The sequence below is a fragment of the Hipposideros armiger genome, unplaced genomic scaffold (assembly GCF_001890085.2).
Source record: "Hipposideros armiger isolate ML-2016 unplaced genomic scaffold, ASM189008v1 scaffold_130, whole genome shotgun sequence".
Lineage (NCBI taxonomy): Eukaryota > Metazoa > Chordata > Mammalia > Chiroptera > Hipposideridae > Hipposideros > Hipposideros armiger.
In genome coordinates, this window is record NW_017731480.1 from 3,300,171 (window position 1) to 3,323,697 (window position 23,527).

At 36.3% G+C, this 23,527-nt stretch overlaps 1 protein-coding gene across 4 annotated transcripts in view; it reads right to left on the reverse strand.

Moving 5' to 3' along the window:
- Nucleotides 1–2,243: 2,243 nt before the first annotated feature.
- LOC109386246 (formin-1-like) overlaps nucleotides 2,244–23,527 on the reverse strand; it is a 115,635-nt gene continuing 94,351 nt past the window's right edge. Inside the window, exons 5-6 of one of the 4 annotated variants that reach the window (XR_002124760.1) lie at nucleotides 5,463–5,557; nucleotides 2,244–2,330 (exon numbers count right to left, since the gene is read on the reverse strand). Coding sequence is in view for 2 of the 4 variants with exons in the window: in XM_019649194.1 (XP_019504739.1) it covers nucleotides 19,129–19,145 (17 nt within the window). In the remaining 2 variants the exon portion in view is untranslated. Of the gene's footprint in view, nucleotides 2,331–4,172; nucleotides 4,263–5,462; nucleotides 5,558–17,853; nucleotides 19,146–23,527 lie in introns of those variants that run through there. The other 3 variants (XR_002124761.1, XM_019649195.1, XM_019649194.1) reach the window with 3 other exon arrangements.

The following is a 23,527-nucleotide window of genomic DNA, read 5'->3' on the forward strand; positions in this document are numbered from 1 at the left end:
TCAAATGGAAAATCTTACTTAGAAGAGCAATATTTAACACAGTATTAAAACAATAAGAGAGTCAAATGGTACTGTCTAAAGAAGGGGAAAGGGCTTGGAGATGAAGATTGCCTTAGGGTCCAAAATGTAAAAACTATTAAGGTAGAAAACAATCTAAAGAAAATATCCTAATTTTTAAAAATTATAATTAATAGAAACTAAGAAAAATACAAATATTTATATATTTCATTATATATTTATATAAATACTTTATACAAAAAATATATTATTTACATATTATACATTATATATGTATATAATATATAAATATTATATTTATGTTTTATATACATATATATATATATATATATATACATATATACATATGCCATTAAAGACTAGTTCAGGAAATAGACATTTTTTTTAATGCAGTGATATACATCAAAAGCCTAAAAATATTGGGGGGGAGAAAGGCATAAGAAAAATTATATGTGTGGAAGTGCTATTTATTTCCAAATTGTAGTATACTACTCCAAAACTGGAAACAACTTCAACAACAAATAATAGAAAATGAGTAAATAAATTTTGGGATACGCTGTAGTGGGATATTATGCATTCGTTTAATATACATCTAGAAAGAATTTGCAACAACATGGATAAGCAATGTAATTGATAAAAAAAAGGAAAGAGGGATATAAAATATATGCTTACATGTTAAAAAAATCTCTCATTGAAAATAAATCATACACAGTGAAAAATACAAAGAAAATATATCAATTTTAACAGTGTCCTTGGCTTCTGAGATTATAGATTATTTCTTTTCTTTGAATCGAAATTCATATTTCAAATTTTCTAAAAGGATTGTGTATGGTTTTTATAATTGAAATAAACTAAGTGAAAATAAGAAATAATTTCATTCACATGGGAGAAGGAAAATCAGAAATACATAGTTTAGCCAATGTCTAAAAAAACACACAAACACAGAATTTTAAAAAACAAAAAACAAAAACAAGAGAAAAAGAAAGCAGTCTTTCAAAATCCATTTCTATCCTTTAACTGCTCCAGGTTTGCTGTTGCAGAAAGCTCAGCGTAAAGTAACCTGACCAATAGATGTCACTGTCCCACTTCTTACTTTGAGCACATCTTAAAGATTCATAACTTTTTACATAGAGGGACAGAAACAAAACTTTATGAATGTCCATGTCATTTCAGAAAGTGCTATAGATTTCAGCTTCATTCAGCACCTCCTTGTACAATAACTGGGATAACCGTTCTGTGACTACGTATGGTTTTATGGTGATGAAACGTACAAGGTTCTTCTGCTCTTGGTGGCTTGAGAAAATCACCACCCATGTGTGAACATCATAGGCCTACCCATGCTCATCAAATGCATACTTCCAGGCCTGAAAGTCATGAATAGGAAGGTATTAAAATAAATCAGGGACAGAAGATTGTCAATAGGCATGAGCATTAATGAATGGGGGGGAAAGTGCTTCTTGGATTCCTAGCTGTTCACCCCCACCTCTGACAGGAAACTGGGAGGTGAAGAGGGGTAGTGGGACTAGTGACAGCCTGGTCAATCCTATCAGGCCATCTACCACGTGGAAGTAGCTAAAAGCCAGCCCACTGTTTTGTACAGGGTAGTCAATGCTTCTGTGTCAATGAATACATGAATGAACAAGAAAGGAGAAGCCTGTGTTTTTTAAATGGGTCATCTTGTAGTCCGCAGATTTGCTGCCAACCTGTTCACCTGTTATTTGAGCAGCTGGAGAGAAAGGCTTAGGAGTGTGCAAAGAAGACAGGAGATTTGGGTTTCACTGGAGAATCCAGAGTCTGTCAGTCAGCTAACATATATCCTCACCTTTTTAGACAAATACATTAAGAGATGACTAGCAACAAATAGCTATTTCCACAGCGAGGTTTAGGCAGCAAAGCTGATGTGAGCGGAGGACCCAGGTAACACTCAGATAAATTGTTAACAGTCACTTTCTAAGTGCACAAATTTCCTATCACCGGGATCTGCCTTCTGTAACTGATTGGCTTTTAGACAATGACCACACCCCTTCATGCAGCTTCAGCAGCTTTACAAACACAATTTACATTAAATGCATATTAAACGAGCCTCTGTTGACTACAAAGAATCACAGCACAAATACAAAGATTTCTACTTACGTGGAGATCCAGGTACAATTCACTTCTGTTCGGCTTTTCTCTCTCCTCGTGGAGCAGAAAGGGACAGGCTGGTCCTGATTTATGGCCCAGGCCCCGCGCTCCTCCATCCCTGTTGGGAAGGTCTTTAGGTGCTGACTGCTCATTGAAGCAGTCCCGGGGAAAGCCCTCGTAGGAGATGCCTAGACAGACAGAGAAGGCCGTCAGCGACACAGTGACTAGAAAAACATAAAGCCAGCCATCCTTGCGGACTTCTAGGGGGGGCTACTTCATACTACCTCCTACTTCCCTTTCTAGGTTATATTTTGAAGTGTTTGCTTTCCTCCAAAAAGTGCTTCTCTTGATTACTCTTTCTGGATCACACTAACACAGAATTAAAGCATATGCCTCATACTCAATTTGAAAAGCTAAGTCTATTGGCAGAACTCCATGTTCCCTTTTTTGCTTATCAATTCAGACTAGAGAGATCACTCTCATTCAGGATGGAATCAGGGGATGAGCTGGAGGACAGAAGTCGGGAGGCCTGTGTTGCTGGATTCACTACTGAAAGGTGTCACCTGAGCCAGGTCACTAGTGTGTGTCTTCTGAGGCAGGGACTCCGTCATGTTCATTTTCATTTGTGGAGATAGAATCATCATGCATGGTGCATATGGGCATCTGGTCAACTTGTTGAATGCATGATACAGCATGGCTCACTTTTCTCAGCTCCAGAATGAGGATATTAAGCTAGTTCTTATCTAAACTATGTTAGGATGATAATGGTCAAGTAGATGTCAGGCACTTGTTCTTAGGCCTGTTCTTTGATTTTTCAAAAGCACCCTCTAGGTAGGTATCATTAGTGCTCCCATTTTAGATGGGGAAACTGAAGCACAGAGAAGTTAAGCAATTTGATCGAGATCAGTAAATGGTAAAGCCAGGAACTGAACCTAGGCAGTTAAACCCTAGAGGCCATGCTCTTAATAATGACTAGACTGTGTGGCCTCTGCTTGTCATGCTTGTGATGGTGATGTGTGTTCTACAACAAAAGGACTTTATGGTCAAACGAGTTTGAGCGGAGTGGCACGCTCTGTACTTTTGGGCTACAATTCATATTAGCATACTGAAGACCTTGAGATGTCCTTGAGTAAAGAAACTTAGCTCTGCATAATAGTGTTTTCCTAACTTATTTGACCACAGAATCCATTTAAAGGGAGACACCTGTTTCAAGCCACGAGTGCTCCAGTGGAACATAGTTTGGAAAACACTAGGTTAAGTCATCTCTAAAGTCCCATAGAGCTCTCAAGTCCTCGTTTAATTCCTGGTAAGCAACCTTGGCAAAATATTACATAAGTAGGCAGATGTTAAGGGTTTAGGCTCACCATCCTTTTGCAATAGAGATCACTGTTGGATATATGATAGGGTGTTTATTACACATAATCCTTGTAATAGTGTCTTTTTGGCTGTGACCCAAAGCCAGCCAATGGCTTCTGGCATGCTGAAAACCTCCCTTACAAGTAACTTGAGCTGAGAATAAGTCAGCTAACAAAGGGATCATGGGATAGCACGCTTCTCCTTTACATTAGAGTAGCATTTTAGAAGAAATGAAATTTGAAAACAGCCAAGGGTTTGCTTTTTTGTTTGCTTATTGGTTGGTTGGTTTCCAAATCACACTTCAAAGTCAAAGATAATGCAGGTCACAGAACCTTTATATAGCTGCCCTTTGGTAGGCTGTCCATAAAATGCCTTTCTGTGGCCACTGAGAAAATGAGTCCAGGGCCTCAGGCAGGGGCTCTGCAGACAGAGGGTATCCAGAAGGTTATAACTAGGTTCTTTCTTCGCCTGAGCCCAAGGTCTTAGAATGAGAGCCTTTTCAGTCACCTGGCCTAACCCTTTCCAAATGCCCCTTACTACCTACTCTCTCCAGAGAGACCATCTCCTGGGCTTTTGTTCTGGGCCTCGTGGGCTGCAGTGTCCACACTCCTGCTTGGAGAGGAGGCTCTCAGGCAACTCTGCTTTATCTTCATGGTGACCCCAAGAGGAAGTTAGTGCTGGCCATGCTTTAACAGATGAAGAGATTAAAGCTCAGGCCTGTTTTAACTTCCATTTATATGGCTCCTCTGCCTCCTACAATATTTCTGTTCATATTTGGCAAGAAAAAAGAAAACAGACGTTTTTAAATTTATGGTAGACACTCATCGTGCTACTTTATCTTCAAATGTATTCATTACTAATCACATCCCTCATTTTTAAGTCCCTCTACTTTTCCTTTTTATTTTAGGATAGCTGCTGGCTTTCAGTAAGGTTTACACTGATTAATAAGAAACAACATAAAGCATAATATAGTATATGTCACAGAGAGCATAATGCACAACGCGTAAGATAAGACATCTGGATTATCAAAGGCACATTGTCTGGTGAGTAGAAATTCATCATTTAGGCTTAAGAGAGTGGTAAATTCCCACAATAACGGGGACCTGGTGTCCTTAGAGGAAGTACAGGTGCATGTGCAAACGCACAGTGGCTATGCAACACTGCATTAACGAGGTGTGACTGCAATCCAATTCACTCCTTATGCAGAGGAAAGACGACATACAGTTTAGGTAGAAACGATAAAAAGTGACTTCACTTTGAAAATTGTTTTAATTTTAAAGAGCCAATTTCTAATACCTCATGTTTAACCAGACAAAATCCCTATGAAGGAAACATGCAAGGTAAAACCATGATGCATAATTATTTTGGTGAGGGTCAATTTGACAGTAAAAGACCAAGGGCAGAATAAGTAACATTAAAATGTTATTCTCAAACTTCTGACAAAGTAGGTGAGGACAAAGGACAAATTCACCATTAGAAAAGACATAACAAACTTATCAAGTAAGTCTTTGAATGGAGGGATTTTAATAATACCAACACAAGTGTTTTGAAAAGTCAAAAATAAAACACGTCTATACTGATTAAAATAGGTAGTGGCCACACTACTCTTTTCAACTCAATAAATTTAATAAAGAGGAAAAATACTACCTAAAATTAGGTAAGTATATTCTGTCAAAACAGTCAAATGTCATTTAATTTTCTGATGCAAACATATTGTGAGGTGTTTGATTTTCATTAAATATTTCATAAAAAGCTTAAAACAGGCTTATCAACTTAATCATTGGTCTTTCCCTTTCATGTGCATATTATAAATTTGTGTTTTACTGAATATTTATTGGTTATTTGGCTTCTCAAAGACATCCCAACAGCTTGATGGACCACACATACACACACAGGTTAATGCCACAGCTGACCATTATTAATACAACATACAGCACAGCCACGGTACAGGAAAGGTGACTTACCTGGGGACCACCTGGAAAGTCTGTGCTTGTCCCAACCATTCATATGATGAGCTGCACTTCCTGATGCTAACCTACAACATTAGACTGGGGTTTTGCTGTCAATTATCAATATAATAGAAGCAGAAAAAAAGGAAAGGTAACATGCCATTTCAAACTGGAGGCAATACGCATTGCTCATCTTTCCAAAATTGAACAGTCTCTCTCCCTGTGTTATACTGGATTATTGTTTCCACTTCTTTACCCTCTACCCCTGTATTATTATTATGCACCCAAGGGCCTTTTCTGGCTGCCTCTGTAGCTCCTCCATTGGCCTATCGATGTTGGACCTAGCCATGTGACTTGCTTTGGCCAATTGAATGTGGGCAATGTGACAGCGTGCCAATTCTGAGTGAAGGCCTCAAGAGGCAGCATGTGTTTTTACACCCTGCTTTGTGTTTCGGCCATCCCCATATGACAAGCACACCCTAGGGAGCTTGGAATTAGACACACAGAGCAGACCCAAACACAATCCTGCTGCCTGGAGCCAACTTCACCTGAATCCAATAGATCAAGGGAAACTCAGCCAACACCTAAGCCAATGAATGAGAATAAATATTTGCTGTGAGCCACTGAGATTCGGAGTTTATTTGTTGAAACAGCTGCCTAATGTACTCTCTATCATCTGTTCTCACTAGAAGCACTGTACCTATTAAAAACTTTAAACCATTTCAGCTGAGCAAGCTTAAAGGTTGCAGTAATCTTATTTTGTAATTTGTACTAAAAACAATTATTTAATATATCAGGTTTTGAAAAAATTAAGTGAAAACTCATGGCATACCCATTTTCTCATTCATACCAAGACCCACACACAAACTACATTTCATTAAAAAAAAATTAACCTTATTTACCAGACATTGCCTTTAAATCTAAAGAATATGCTCTTTCAAAGAGAAGCCTGCAAACATACTATATAATCAAACCTGAACAAAAGTCCCTAAGGAACAAAATTACAGTGACTTTTAGCTTTTCTCCTCTAATTTCCCCACCATACCAGGCCCTCACTTAACAGCGATGATGAAGTGGTTATGCCTCCAAAAAGTGAAGAGGAAAAAAAAAACACCCCAGCCTGAAATGCTCATGAGCTTTTGCTCATATGCTATAGTTCCCAAGGCCATTCATCCATCACACTTGACTTAAAAAAAATAAAGATCCAAGAGATGACGTCTTCCCAACCATGAAAAGCAGAACCAATATGTAAATATGTCTTCTGTTATGTTATTCAAACATGTACATACAGGCAAGGTAGACAGCAATCTAGATGTGCAGCTAATGGAAAGTGACATTAAGTACTTGTAGGGAGGGTGTGTGCCTGTCAGTGTAATTATTCATGTCTATATGTAGGAAGACGGCTTTGGCAAAAATAGTCTTGTGGCTGGTTTATGTCAATTAGGGAATCAAGAGTCACTAGTTCCACTGCCCTCATTTTCATTTCTAGGAATGTTCAGTGACACAATGTCACTAAACCAGCTGGGTAGACGTAATTCTGAGAAACCATCTTATCTATTCATCCCAGCCTCTAACTCTCCTGGCTGGAAGCATGTGGAGAGGAGAGAGAAATGATGAGCAAGAACAAGCAGGTGGGGGGTGTGGAGAGGCAGCGGAAGGGTGTCGGTGAACCAGGAAGCAGGAAGCACTGGGGAGCAGGCTCTGTCAATTTCAGAATCTATGAAGATCCATAATCATCAACAAATGCAACGTCATTGATATTTAAATTCAAGTAAAATAAAATAAAAATCAGAGTTGGAAGGAAGCTCGTGTATCTCTCCATCTACCTGCTCATTTTATAGTTTGAGGGGACCGAAACCCAAAAAGATTGTGATATTTCCAACAGACCCAGCTAGTGGCAAAGGCAGAATGAAAATTCAGGTTCTAGGGAAATCCGTCATACTATTGAGAGAAAACCATTATTGCCAACCCACAGATGGGAATATTGAGGTCTGAGAAAGAACTAGATGTGAATGGTTTAACAGATGGGTTCAATTCCTGACTGTGACCTTTACTAATCGTTTGACCTTGGTGGAATTACTAAACTTTCTTGAATCTTTATTTCCTCATTAATAAAATGAAAACAATAGGAATATACCTGATAATGAACAGTGCTCAACATTGTTCTCTTCCAGGAAACGTTTCCTGGGCTGGGAGTAATGTATCAACGAGGGATGCAAAAAAGTCCTTGTTTTAAGTAAAGAAACCTGTGTATAAGGAGGGCATATTAAACATCACATGCTCGTGATAAGTACTATTTTTTGTCACAGAAGTTAAAGAGAAGAATAATTAAGCTCATAAGAATTCACGGTAGCACTCTGGTGTGGCAGATCCCAAATCTGTTCAAGTTCTAAAAATAGAATTCGCGTCATCAAATGCAATAGCTCCACGGAAGTGGCTGATCATCTCCAAAAAGAGCAGTTCCTCAGAGCCCTTCACAGACACCCTGTAACAGTCAAACACATGCGCCTAGAGCCATGAATAAAATTATTTATAGGCACAGCTTTAAATCAAATTGCATTTTAAAGAGGTACACAAATATACATTGTTATGATTATTACATTAACCTCTTTCCATGATCCTTTCCAGTATATTGGGTTGTCAGAAAAGTCATGACATATTTTTTCTATGTTTTTCGTTGCAAAAATGCGTCATGACTTTTCCGACAACCCAATAGAATATAGATGTTAGGTGAGAGGCAAATATTACTCAAGACAGGACTCGTTTATGGCTGGAGTTATACTGAATATTTTAACACCTGAAAAACAAGGGCATGTATTTAAAGTGGCACAAACAATGCTGAGTCACCCTGCTTTTGACTGGATAGAAGGTAGGAGTAGATGCACCTAAGTAAGGTTTCATTTAGAAAAGACCAACAAAGGATCAGGTTTGGAAGGTTGTAGGATTCACTGAGACATTAAGGGTCTCTTCTCTGCCCATTCTCAGATAATAAATGCTGAAGAAATTAGATGTGGGTACATTGAATCCTAAATAATCAAAACTTTTTATATTTTGGTCATAATGAATATACTTATTAACAAAAATATTATTGATGTGAAGAACAAGAATAGAAAAACATTTATTATAGTATTTATTATAAATAAACTTGAATAACATTTTTTCTTTTTATGTCACATCATTTCAGTTATTGTGGGGATAGTTGCACCAATGGGGAAACCAACTCTTGAAGAGATATCACATAATTATTAATTATTTTAATAGCTAAAAAGGTTTAGGAAAAAAATAACTATAGAAGACTAAGCCTTGGATTAAAAATATATATAATGAATGGCTTTTTAAAAATTCCTTTTTGGAAAGGAATGATCTTAAGAGATTCATGAAAACCAAATATACATAACAAGATTAACATAAAGAAAAAAAGGCACATATGCCAATATTAAGGGTAAATACACAACAGATTAAGAACAAAATGTGGCTTTGAGTACCCTTGCAGGCAAAGCAGGAACATTCAATTATTTCACTCCTGCTATCAAAAGGAAGAAACACTTATTCTTCAGGGCTGACAAAGGTTTTTCTGATATTAAATTCTGAGAGACATTGATATATAATAGAATTAAGTTCCCACTTAACCTTAGCTCCATCCCAACTATCTGACCAACAATTGGCATCACAGAAACAGTGGGGCTGGTCTAGCTGTCTATCAATAGCTTTTGTCCTCCTAACCAGAGAGGTTTGAAAATCATATTGTCTGCCCAACGATGCGAAACTGAAGTGATGAGTTCTTCAGCAGAGCAGCTAAGTAGTGGCTTCCCTGAAACAGCCAGAGGATGATGATGATGATGATGATGATGATGATGATGATTTTTACAGCCAGATTCTGAAATTGGCCCCCTTGTGCCAAGGTGTCTTAGGCACCAAAATTTTTCTATCCTCCTTTTTCCACCAGGTGGTACTAGGAAGGGGCCCTGCATTTTACCCCAACTGCCTCAGCTGAGGCCTGATAATATCACTTCCTCTTTCCACAAATCCACTTTCTTAAGGGTCAGTGATGTCATATATATGGGACATTTACTATACGTCACACACTTCATATATATTACACATTATTGAGAATCTTCACAGTAATCCTACAAGGTAGTTATAGAGTAACCCCATTTTAAAGATGAGAAAACCAGTGAAACAGAGAAGTTAAGTTGGCCCAGGGTCAAAGAGTAAGTAGTAGATCTAGGTTCTAAACACAGAGCCTGGAATTAACCCCCTGCTATAAACAACTAGAAACTAAACAAAATATAGGAAACAACTACTTTTGGATATTCAATAGCAAGTAGCACAGTATTATCATCCTTGAGAGAAGTAGAACAAATGAAGTGAGTCTAATAATTGCCTAGTCTAAGAGGTGATTTCTGGACTGAAAATAATTAACAGGGCCCTGGTGATCTGTGGAGCATTCATTATCAAGCAGCCTAACATATGTAAAATTAGAAGCAGGGGTCTAGGAGAGACAGAAAAATATTAAAGAATTACTGGCCAGAATTTTCCAAATTTGATAAAAATTATAAACCCACAGATGAAAGAAGGTTAGTGAACCTTAGGAGGATAAGCACAAAGAAAACAGTAATAAATAAAATTGCTACAAATAAGTGAGAAAAAGAATATTGTAAAAGCAGTCAGAGAAAAAGTAATATTACTATAGAAAATCAAAGAAAAAAATTATTACATACTTCTTGTCAGAACATGCAAGCCAGAAGACAATGGAATGATGACTTTAAAGAAAGATAAAAAGTGCTAGGGGTGGGTAAAGTGCTGAAAGAAAAAATGTAAAAATTCAACCTAGAATTTTACATCCAGCAAAAATATCTTCCAAAATGAAAGAAAAATAAAGACTTATTCAGACCATCAAAAGCTAGACAATTCATATCCAGCTGACCTAAACTACAGGAAGTGTTAATAATTTTTTTTAGGCAAAGGGAAAAAAAACACCAGAAGAAAATTTGGAAAATACCAGTGATAAACACGTGAATAAGTACACAAGGTATTTTTCTCATTATTGAAGTTATTTTAAAATATAATTAAGCAAAAAACAATGTACTGTGGGGTGTATAACATATGTAGATGTACAGTGTTGATAACAATATAACATCCAAGAAGGAAAAATGAAAATATTCTGTTGTAAGATTTGTACATTTATGAAAAGTGGTGTAATATTTGAAAATTGGCTGAGATAAATTAAAGTTGCATATCATAAACTCTAGAGTAACCAGTTTTGTGGGGTTTTTTTGTTTTTTTTTTAGTGTGCAAACTTGATTTATTTTACTTCAGGTGAAAATACAATAAAACCCCTCTGCCTCCCCCTCCCCCTGAGCCACCACTGATTTCAGTCATCACAACTCTATTTTTTTCCACTAATATCTCTGTTCCTTAAATATAAAATTCTTCTACTTTGATATTTTTCTTTTTTCTTTTTTTTAAATTAAAGTTTATTGGGGTGACAATTGTTAGCAAAGTTACATAGATTTCAGGTGTACAATTCTGTAATACATCCTTTATATATCACATTGTGTGTTCACCACCCAGTAACCAGTTTTAAAAAATATCTCCAACAGTGGATATAATATGATATCCTAGAAAGTACTCAATCCAAAAGAAGACAAAAAGTTATGTAAAAGAGACCAAAGAACAAATGGAAAGTTAATTAAAATTCAATCATAGTGATAGTTACCTTAAATATAAATCACCTAAAATTTCTAATTTAAAGTCAGATTTTATCAGACTGGATTTTAAAAACCAAGACTCAACTATATGCTATCTACAAGAAATCATTTAAATATAAAAAACTATAAATAGATTAATACTAGAAAGATGGAAAAAGGTGTAGCATAAAAACACTAATCACAGAAAGCTTGAGTGTTTATATTAATACCAGACAAAATAAACTTCAAAATAAGATATGTTACCAGGGATAAAGAGAAAAATTCCATAATAATAAAGAAGTTAATTCATCAAAAAAGACAGAACAGTCCTAAATTTGTTTGTACCATAACAGAGCTTCAAAATATATGAAGCAAAACTATCAGAACTAAGCTGAGAAATACATAAATTCACAATTATATTTGGAGATTTTCACACTCTTCTCTTAGTAATTAATAGAACAGGTTAACAGAGAAATCTATAAAAATATAGAAGAATTAAAGAACATTACCACCAACTTTACCTAATTGACATTTATAAGATACGCCATCCAATAACTACAGAATACGTATTCTTTTCAAGTGCATGTGGAATTTATCAAAATGTACCTTATATTGGACCATAAAACAAGTCTTAATAAATTCAAAAGGATCAAAATCATAAAAAAATATGTTCACTGACCAAATGGAATTAAATTACATATCAATAATAAAAAGCTATCTGCAAAATCCCCAATATTTGGAAATTAGACAACGCACTTCAAAATAACCCATAGGTCAAAGACAAATTACAAGGAAATTAGAATATATTTCAGATTCAGCTAAAGCAGTGATCAGGGGGACATTTATAGCCTTATGTAACACTAGGTGACTGGCCCTCTGGAACTCTGGTCAACATCCTAACATTTATTCCCTGAACTTGGGGATATATGGTACAATTGATGTACGGTTAACTTGCAGAACAGAGGATTCAGTAACCTTTGCTTCTTGAAGGCTGAATGCAGAAGCTTTAGGTTTTTTTTCCCCACTAGATGCCCAGGCATTTTTTTTAGTCTCCAGGTTAGGCAGGTTCTGGAAGAAACATGACTAGTCAAGAGAAAGAACCTGGAGATACTGACGTTGAAGGTTCCTCAATCAACAGCTGTCCCAGATCACCCTACAGGAACTTCAAATACAGTATCTCAGAACTTCCAATCCGCTTTTTAATCCTCATTCTTAAGCACATACAGACAACCAAGGACGATGAGACAGCTGAGGAGAACGTCTAACAAAAATATAGAGCAAGCAAGTGGAGAGCAAAAGGAGAAAGAGGTTGTGTCGCTCCATTGCTGTTGGATCAAGATTTTATAGGTGGCTCCTTTCTTCAGCTCTTGCTATATGGCCCTCTTCCATGCCACCAGTCCTTGCCAGCTTGCTGTAATATTACCCTCACCCTTTTCCCCGTCAGGCCTAGGGTTGATAATGGCTTTTCACTGTTGCTAGTTTCTGGGAACCTCACAAAACCCATGCTGGTTTTCTTAATCAGTCTGGACATGATCTCTTCATTAAGTTATTTTCAGTTTAAACCCTTTTGGATAGTCCATCTATTTTTCTGCCAGGACTCTGACTGATAGAATAACTGATACCAGAAATAGGGTTTATTTCCTATGCTCTAGCAATTACTAAGGTGTCTAGGGTACTTGCTACCTGATGTTCACCATACCCAGTGAGAATAATAGCAGCCATGTAAATGAGCCAGTGTGATCTTTTGTAGAATACCAAAATGATCTAACTCCTTTCAGATTACATTATGACAGAGAAGAGGAAAAATGTCACAGCCCCACAGTAAGGCAGTGACAAGCACGCTGCTGTCCTTTCCAGACGAAGATGAATTAACTAGTATGAAAATAAAGCATTTTCTGAATCAATAAGTGAAGATAGCTCCCAGAGGCTGTGTTGATACACTCAGTAAGTATACCGTATCAGAAACAGCGCTTGCAATTTGCATCCCCATGTAATTAAGTTTACAATGATGCAGTCATTCTCTACCAAGCCATCGTTTTCTCACCAGCCAAAAGAAAATTTCAATGAGCGTATGGTATGAATCACCGTCCCTGCATCTTCCAAGTCTTTGATGGTGGCACAAATCTCTGCAATTACCCTAAGAATGTCAATAGTATATGCTTTCAACCAGTGGGAAAAAATATTGTGCTGTTTCTCCCAGAACACACTGGTCTGGGAACCCAAAGTAGAGGTGAGAGTGGCCCTTCTCACTATTACGCCTAATAAATCACTTGCATAATTTTTGCTTCCTCTCCTTGCAGCCTTGGGTTTCGTGGGTTTGGAGATCTTAGTGTCCAAAGGCAGAATGCTTCCACTAGGGCACAAAGCCATGTTTTCATAAGCCCGGAAGCTGAGGGTGCTCCTTGGCCATTTTAGGTTCTCATACACTAGAGATAACATTATTTCACTTCAGTGCCTCACAAAATAAATGTCTTTAGTAGAATATTTTGCACTGCACCTAGAGTATTAAACTTCTGTGATAAAAAACAACAACAATAGTTAATGTTAAAGCTGCACATTTTGAAAAACAGTATAGAATGAATGTCCTTATATCAATATTAAAGTGATACAAGAAAGCTATTGTTAAACAAATATTTTCAAAGGTTCCTGATAAAAGAGTACATTGGTATGCATCCCTGGAAAGCTATCTGACAATATGTATCCGAAGCAGGGATTGATCAAATACAAAATTCAGCCTGTTTTGTGCAGCCTGTTAGCTAACAGTTCTTTCATTTTTCCATATTTAAAGGAAGGGAAGGAGAGGGAAGAAAGGAAAGGTGAAGGGGAGTGGGGGAAGAGGAAGAGGACTAGCAGCAGCAACAGAGACCTTGTAGCCTTTAAAGCCAAAAATATTTACTATTCGGCTCTTTACAGAAAAAATTTGCTGACTCCTATTCTAAAATGTTAACATGTTCTTATCCTTTAAACACCAGAACTTGACTTATGGAAATCTATCCTAGAAGAATAGTTATTTTGATATTCTAGATCTTTGTAAAAGGTACAGTATAAGTCATCCATCAAAGTATAATTTATGGGGCGGCCAGGTAGTCCAGTTGGTTAGAGCGCATGCTCTGCACAACAAGGTTGCCAGTTCGATTCCCACATGGGCCAGTGAGCTGTGCCCTCCACAACTAGATTGAAGAAAACGACTTGAGCTGAGCTGCCACTGAGCTGATGGTGGGTGGCCGGATGGCTCAGTTGGTTAGAGCACATGTTGTTAACAACAAGGTTGCCAGTTTGATTCCTGCATGGGATGGTGGGCTGTGCCCCCTGCAACTAGATTGAAAATGGTGACTGGACTTGGAGCTGAGCTGTGCCCTCCATAATTAGACTGAAGGACAACAACTTGACTTGGAGCTGATGGGTCCTGGAAAAAACACACCGTTACCCAATAAAAAAAATTTAAAAAATAAAAATTTTAAAAAGTATAATCTTTGATAGAAAAAAAATGGGAAACTAATTACCATAAACATTATATAAACCCTTGCTGTAAGAAGTCTTACTCTTTGTTCTGAGCTGAATTAGACACCGTGGGAGGCAAACATGAAGGATGTGGCAGAACTCCATTTCTCCAAAGGGTTTTACTTTCAAGCTCAAATACATAGTTAAATAAGTATGCTCTCATTTTCTATTCTATTCACTTTGAAATATTTCTGTTGTTTATCATTCTCCTTTTTGTTAAAAAATGTGGACAAAAAAGGGGTTCTATGAAAAGTAACCTCACAGGGTGATCTGATCGTAAATTCCTAACTGAGCAGGTCATGATGGATAACAGCATCCCAGGCATATAACTTCTTTAATAAAGGCTTATCTTTGCCCCAGGCAAGCCCTGTCCAATGTTTCTGTGCATCTAGGTTGAAATGCCTCTTTTCAGACCCCTCCTTCTAATACATGACCACCTTTTCAAACCCCTCAAGAGAGCATATAATCTTAACTACCCTATAATCTGATTCTGGCCTTGCTTTCTCCCACCTCCACATAATCTTCCTTACATCCCATCCTTAATTTCAAATATGTAAAGGAAACTGCAAAACTGTTATTCTCCAGAGCATGTGAGATCCTGTTTCCCAACATATGTCATCGGTTTGGCTCAAATAAACTCTTATAAAAATTCTCTGTAGGAGCATTTAAGACCTTGCTCCCTGGCATATGTTGTCAGTTTTACTCAAATAAACTCTTATAAAAATTAAAAAATAAAACTTCTCTACAGGTCTGGACGTTTCCTATGTTGACAAAAGAAACAACAGATCCCAAATGGAGTCACTTTGCCAAGCCCCACTAAGACTTACCGTATTTCCCCATGTATAAGATGCACTCTTTTTTGAAAATTTTGGGGTCTAAAAACTGGGTGCGTCTTACACAGTGGTTGTAGATTTTTTTACTTGCATTTCCCGCTTTTTCGCGCTTGTTGTCTTTGCATTCATTGTTTCGCACTTGTTACCGGTATATTACGGTAGGTTACGTTTTGCCACGTTCTGCCCAGAGATGGCTCAGAAAAGATTTTTGTACAGTGCTGAATTTAACTTAAAAGTGATCCAGTTTGCAAAAGTGAATGGAAATCGTGCTGCTGAATGTAAGTTTGGTCCTCCTCCAACTGAGAAAACAATCCGAGACTGGCTACGGGCAGAAGAACCCCTATTGAAAAGGCCAGGGCAGAAGAAGGCCATGAGAGGCAAGTCAGCAAAATGGCCAGATTTAGAGAGGGAATTGAAGATATGGATTAAAGAGCAAAGGGCAATTGGAATTGCTGTGTCCACAAAGATGGTTCAGCATGAGGCAAGAAGAATTGCTGATGAAAAAGAAGTTATGTAATAAATTTTTTTTCAAATTCGGGCCCCAAAATTAAAGTGTGTCTTATACATGGGGAAATATGGTAATACCTAAACTAATTGCACTTTCAGCCTCTCCCAGGATAGAATTTTAAACCAATCAGTCTGAAATTTCCTAGTCAGTATAGTGAGGTCATCTGCCTGATTAGACCCCCTGTCTTTTCCTAAGGGAAAGTGACTTGCCTGAAATAATCCATTCTTTTAACTTTCTTGTCCCATTATCTTTCTGCCTATAAAAACCTTCCATTTTGTACAATTCCTTGAGGTGCCTTTCTTGTTACTAGATGGGATGTTGCCCACCTGTTTCAATGAATTGCTTAATAAAGCCAATTAGATCGCCAAGTGTACTCAGTTTAATTTTGTTAACACTTCAAACTATAATATGCCCCAAAACAAACCAAAAAAACCTAACCACCAAAATGAATTTCATGTTCTCACACAGAATATTAGAGGAGTCTATGTCTTTTCAGAATGTTTTGTTCAACTAAGCTATCATGGTTTCTTTTCCTTTATATTTTGAATCTATTTGCTCAAACACAAAATTAACCTCAATGATCTTCTATTTAGTAACTTGTTTTTAGTATTTTTATCACTACCTCAAAATTGCCTTATTTTGTCTTCCCCCTGAGGAGACTGCTATAATCTCAAATGTGATTTTACTGTGTCTTGGGGCTATCGTCCTACCAGAACACAGCTTCAATTTAAAATGCATGTCAGTAGAAAAATCAATTTACTAAAAGAAAATTAGCTTCATAGGCAAATTTTTCAGGAAAGCAACTGATCCATAAAACGAGCTAAATCTATACAAAGAATAGAACTGAGTCCGTCACATATTTTCAGCTGAGAAAAACTTGTCAATATACCCAAGTTTAAGATAAACATTCTCTGGAAAGATTCCACCAAATAATAGAACAGGAACCTTTGAGTCTAGCATTGCTGAGCAATTATAAACAAGCACAAGATGGTCAATAATGGCTTCAGAAGAGCAAAAAGTATTAGACCGAATTGTATTCTGTTGACAACTATTTCAGGAGTAAGGTTTTTACTGTGGACTTCCATTTTACTCACATACATACAAGTAGACTTTCTTGACAAATTATCACAATTTATCATTTAAAATAATAGTATGAGGCAGTGCAGTGACTTGTTGCTAATGAATGGAAGCACAAATAATGATAGGGATGTAGAAAATTCCTAGAGAAAGCCACAACCACCCTAGTGTGATGTTAGGGAAAATGACATATCAGAGGATTCAGCACAATTGAAACACAAGCTGTACCCAAGATGGCTCCAGCCACTGAAAAGTAAAGGAAATGAAAACACAATTACTAGGGAAACTGCTAATATGTATCTATTCCTACAGCAATGTCTCCCAGCTAATTTAATTCTAAAATAGTTCCATAATTTGCCATGAAATCAAGGATAGAGTCAATTAACTGAAAAGAGAAAATAGTAAAGAAAACATTGGATAATTTGATGTAAATTAGTAAAGGATTGCATTGCTGAAGGGATCTGATGCTGTCTTCTCTGCAAAAATAAAAAAAAAATTCTATTTTTAAAACAATGTAATTTGGATCTTAATATTTGTAGCATTAAAAGAAAGAGCAAAAGAATGTTGAAATTTCATTGTGATAGCTTCTGTAGTATGCAGAAAATAGACTGATCTTCTCTAAGGCTTCTCGGAGAGATGGTGGAGCTGCCCTGGCAAGGCAGGATTTTGTAAGATGGGGAGCTGTCTTGAAACAATGACATACATGCTCTGACCTGATCACCAATGTACATGATGCTCTCTCTCTCTCTCTCTCACTGCCTGAATACAGGGAACCAAAAACTGAAGGGTTAATAGTAAACATTTCACTCTGGTTCTAATGATTCTAGGCCCAATGCCCTGGGTGTTTCATTACCAAATGGAGATATGCTATCACTGAGCAGGGGTGGGGAGCAAGGGTCTCCCCCAGAATTAGAAACAGAAGCTTTTTCTGGGCCATTTTGAGCTCTTCCTGCCAAGAAATGAACATGCGAAGAAAAGGGGCCCTGATGAATAGCTAGCATGATTTATCCTAGTGAATGGAAATAAGATGACTGGGGGCTCAGGAGGGTATGAGAGGGACCTGGACAGGTTAACAGAAGACTCTCATAACGTTATCTAGGCTGGAAGATTTAGGCCCCTCAGAAATAAAGGCTCCCCTCCTCTCCAAAGAAATTCTGACTAGCTCAAATGCTGGCTAAAGGCAAGAACAACTGGACACGGGGAATGACTGGAGAAAGACCAAGCGTAGTTCATGGCCTTGTGATTAGGTGGATAAACAGGAAATCTTGACTAAGTCTGTATTGTTTTACACACTGTTGGGATAGCTAGAGATTGACAAATTACTTCCTGTTTTCTCTTTCAATAAATATTAGTTATTTTGTCTTTTCTTCCTCCTTTTTTGTCTCACTATTATATGTAGGGTATATTAATTGCAATAAAAGTATTAATTTGATTCATAAATTACAAAATATTGAAATGGATCATGATGGGACAGAGGAGACATGAACACTACCCAGTGACTATGAACTCAAAGAACAGTGTGATTCATGATATCACTTCTGTCTCCCATAATATTATCCCAAAGCATCCAAGGGATCTTTTAAAAATGTCACACTGTTCCTCAGATTACACTCTTGCAATGGCTTTGCATCATAGTTTTAAAAAATGAAAAAAAAAAAAGGTAAACTACTGGCCTTAAAAAAAATCTCACCTGATCTGACCCTTGTCTTCCTTTTTCTCCCCATCTACCTTCTCCCTTACTCACTTCATGCCTTCCAGCCACCTTGACATTCTTGCTGTTCTGTCAGTACAACAACCTCACTCTTGTCTCTGGCATTTACATTTGGTGTTCCCTCTTCTGCAATTCTGTCCCCAGATCATCACATGGTTGACTTCTTCACATCATTCGGGTCCTGCTCGTTCTTCTAGCAAAGAAGCTTTCTTATCACTGCCCCTCCTCTGACAGCAATTTCTCTCTGAAGTATTTTATCCATAACTCTTACTATTGATTGAAACTATATCATTAATGAGTCTCAGACAAAGTTGGCTATAGCAATGCAAGTCATCAGATCAGATTTTCTTCTATAGAGATGCTACTGTGGTGGCCCCTCTGTTGAAAGAAAGATGAGAAATATTACAGATGTTTCATGTAGGCCACTTCTCAATTACAGTTAATTCTTAAAACCCCAGAGGCATGTTTATAGACCTTATGTAAATAAAATAAATTTCAACTTGAAAGCCATGTTGTTGGGAGTGACTGACTAGAATGCAACATTGGCAAGACTTCTGAAGCCATGCTCAGGGGTGAGAAAGGATCTCCATAATTGATTAGCAACGCCTTCCCTGACACAGGAGGAAAGAGTGGTGGTGTGTGTGCCATGTTTTGCCATCCTTGACTAAGTCCTCAGATTCTCCTTTTGTCTACTCACTTTCTGGCAGTTTTTACTGGCATTCTCGCCAACTTAACAAGAAAACAGAAGAGATATGAAACTCAATTGGACAACTTAAAAAGTTGCTACTTTGGTAAAAATTTTGATGGAGGAAGTGAAAAAAAACCACATAAGGCTAAAAGATATGCTGAAATAATCAGTGAGGGTGAATCATCGATATATTGCTTAACACAAGTAGAGAAAGGAGATAATGGTATAGGAGAGAAAAGGAGAGAACTCAAACATCTGTTTATAAGAGAACAGGATTTATTTTCTTTGCCCTTCAAGAAAAGACAGACTGAATGATGAAATCAAGAAATTACAATGTGGAAGACACTTGAAGAGTCTTTGCCATTAATAAAACATTACTTTTATCTTCTAATTCCCTAATTCTGCTGTTGAATCATTAAGCAAGGACAGACGTAGAGAAACCAAAGATAGGGAGAAAAAGAAAAAAAGTGAAAGTGTACAAAAAATTCACTATATAACAAAAACTTCCCAATCACCCAAACTCCTCTCCCCACTCTTTAGAAAGGTCAACTGATAGCCCTTGGCTCCTGACATGTAACTATATCCCACTCCTCTTTTGATGTTCTCACCCAGAGGGATTTAACTGCCCTTTCCTTGATTCATTAGATGGTCACTTCAAAGAAACTCCAAAGAGGCATCATTTGCCCAAACAACTCCCCTGTCTTAGTAAATCCAGATAAAACCTCAAAAGCAATTCATCCTAAATTTCACATGTTATTGTCTTTGGCCCCTGTCAGTGACCTCAGCCTACAATATTGATTACCACTCTCCTCCCAATATGAATCTTTCAGACAATCCATCAGTTTCCAGAACAGGGAAAGAATTATATCCAGTCCATTACTGAAAATGTCCCAAGATCCACAATGAGCCCAAGAAGAAACCAAACAACCTAGCAAACTCCTCGTTAAGTTTATTACCTTTTACAACCCATTTCTTACCCCAAAGTCAAGGAGGGAATGATCCCAACTCAGCCTAGGGAGTGCTTCAAGACAAAGTGCATTTAAGATGAAGATGAGTACTTGGATTAGTAATATTTTATTAAATTAACAAATGTCTCTAACTACTCTAATATGTAAATAAGATTTGTGAGGTCCCTGTGAAAGGCAGAAATGGTCAACATCACTAGTGATAAAACAAATGCAAGTTAAAAGAGTAATAAAATACATCTCCCCCATCAAATCAGAAAGATAAAACTTTGAAAATATGCAATGCTGGTAACAGAGCAGTAAAATAGTCACTCAGTCTCTACAAAAGCAGGACAGTGCCCACCTAGTCATTCAGTTAGCCCTGGTGCTTCACATGGTGCCTGGACATAGCAAGTTTCCATTAAATATTCATTGCATAAATAAATGAAATCAGCGCATGGCTACTCTGCTGGTGGGAGTGCAATGAATAAAATTTGGAGGAACAATTTGATAATAAATATTAAAATGCAGATATTAGTCATACTTTTGGCACTAATTCTTCTCTTAGAAATCCACTATAAAGAAAATCTTTAAAAATGCAAAATTTCATGCAAAAATGTTTGTCACATTATTAAAACACTGAAAAAATATAAATAAGCCAAGAGTCCAAAATTAGGTGATAGTAAACAGATGGCCTCCATGCAGACTATCTCACAATAATCAAAACTATATTTACAAAATTATTGGAAGTATGGGAAAAGGCTTATAATATACTAAGCCAAAAATTTTGTATCATGTATAAGAATTTTATTTAAGCATAGTAAATAAAATGGACAGAAATGTAACATTAATCTTTTTTTTTATGGGTGGTAACAATAGAAGGTTTTCTTTTTTCCTAGCCTCATTAATCTTTTTATATTCTTCTTTAATGGCCATAAAATGCTTTTGTAATTAAAAAAGAAAAAGTAAACTTCTGAATTAACAGAATAGGAAGATCACTTTCTGAGGAGGATTATTCTGACACACACCACAAATAATATCAACCCATAGCCCCTGACATCGGGGCTTCTCTTCTCTTTTTCATTTTAATGTTTGACTATATTCAGGGAATATTTTTACAAGTACAAATCAGTAAAGTGTTTTGATGGCTAATTTTAAGTCTTATGTTTTTAAATTTATTAAATCTCAATCAAAATCCTCCTGCTACTCCTTTAGCCATTTTCTATTTGTTATTGGTGAAGACAGAGCTTGTCAGTATTTTCAGACAATTAAAAATTTTCTACATTAAAATAATTTGTAATGCCTTGGCACACAGCATATTTTCATTAACTTTAATGAAGTTCTAGAAACAAGGCCTCTATTTTTTTTAATTGTCTTTGTATAGCACCTAAGATAATTATTCAGAATAAATGAGATAATATATGTGAATAAGTGCTGTGTAATTATAAATTGCTACTCAAATGTTAGTTTTAAATTTTTTGTGTTATACCATTTCTTACCTTATATTTATTTCTAATGGTTTATCTCCCTCCCATTCTATGAGCTGTTTTTTTCTGTGTGTTTTCTATGGTGCTTTGCATATGCTCTCTGCAAATTCTTTATTTTTAATGTATGTTATAAAATGTTTTCAAACCTACACAAGTAATTTAAAATATAAAATTTTATTATAATATGTATTATAATTTTATATAAAATATTTTAAAAATTAAAGGACCCTATGAAATACAAATCAAAACCACAGTGAAATACTACATAATTCACATCCACTAGTATGGTTATAATAAAGAAGACAGATAATAGCAAGTGCTGAAAAGGATGTGGGGAAATTGGAACTCTTATACATTGCTGTGGAAATGTGAAATGGTGCAGTGGCATTGGAAAACAATCTGGCTCTTCCTCAAAAAGCTAAATATAGAATTACATACACTTAATCCCACTGCTAGGCATATTCCCAAGAGAAATGCAAGCATATGTCCACACAAAACTTGTACACAAATGTACATAGAAGCATTATTAATAATAGCCAAAAGGTAGGAACAGCCCAAATGTCCATCTACTTATGAATAAACAAAATGTGCTATATCTATACAACGGAATATTATTTGGCAATAAAAACAATAAATATTGAAAACATTCTAATTTAAAGAGGCCAGTTACAAAAGACCACATATGGAAAGATTCCATTCATATAAAATGTCCAGAACAGGCAAATCTATAAAGGGAGGAAGTAAATTAGTAGTTACCTAGGGCTGGAGGGGATTGTGGAGAACTGGCAAGTGATTGCTAATGAGTATAGGGTTTTGGTGGTGGGGGTAATGAAATGTTTTAATTGATTGTGGTGACAGCTGTATTATCTGTGAATTTACTAAAAGCCACTGAGTCATACATTTTAAATGGGTTCATTATATGGCATGTGTGTTACATCTCAATAAAATTGTTTTTTCAAAAAGGTCCTGTGAGTTACCATTTTATATGAATTGGTAGTATTATATGAGTATAATTTTTTTGGAAAGAACTATGGCACTAACAAAATATTCATCTTTATACTACTTATATTTCTACAAGTTTACTTTAAAGAAAGCATTTAATGGAAACAAAAGGCTATGTGAATAAAGATGTTAATCACAGTATTTTCTATTGGTTTTAACTTGGAAACAATTTAAATGTCTAATAATGAATTTAGTATTATGGTTCATCTAGATGACAAAATATAATCTATTAAAATTATGAATTTTTATAATTAATAAGATTGTATAGAAATATAAAAGGATTCAAATAATCACAGGTAAATATGAAAGTATATAATATATAAATGACCATAGTCATGTAAAAAGACCTATCTCTATGAAAACAGTTGAAGTGGTTGGATTATGGAGTATTTTTACAGTTGTCTTTTGCTTTTTTGTAGTTTTCTTATAAAAACCTTTTAATTAAAAAAGTTGAAATTGTTATATTGCTCCATTAAACCAGTAGTAAGCACAGCCATCCAATAAAATTAAAAGGTTCCCCAGAGATGCCTAATGAAAGAGTACCCAGTACATGTGGAGAATTTCAGGCACCAGTGTTTGTTTTGTTTTGTTTTGTTTTGTTTTCTGAATTTTTATAATAGTTTATTTGAGCCAAACTGA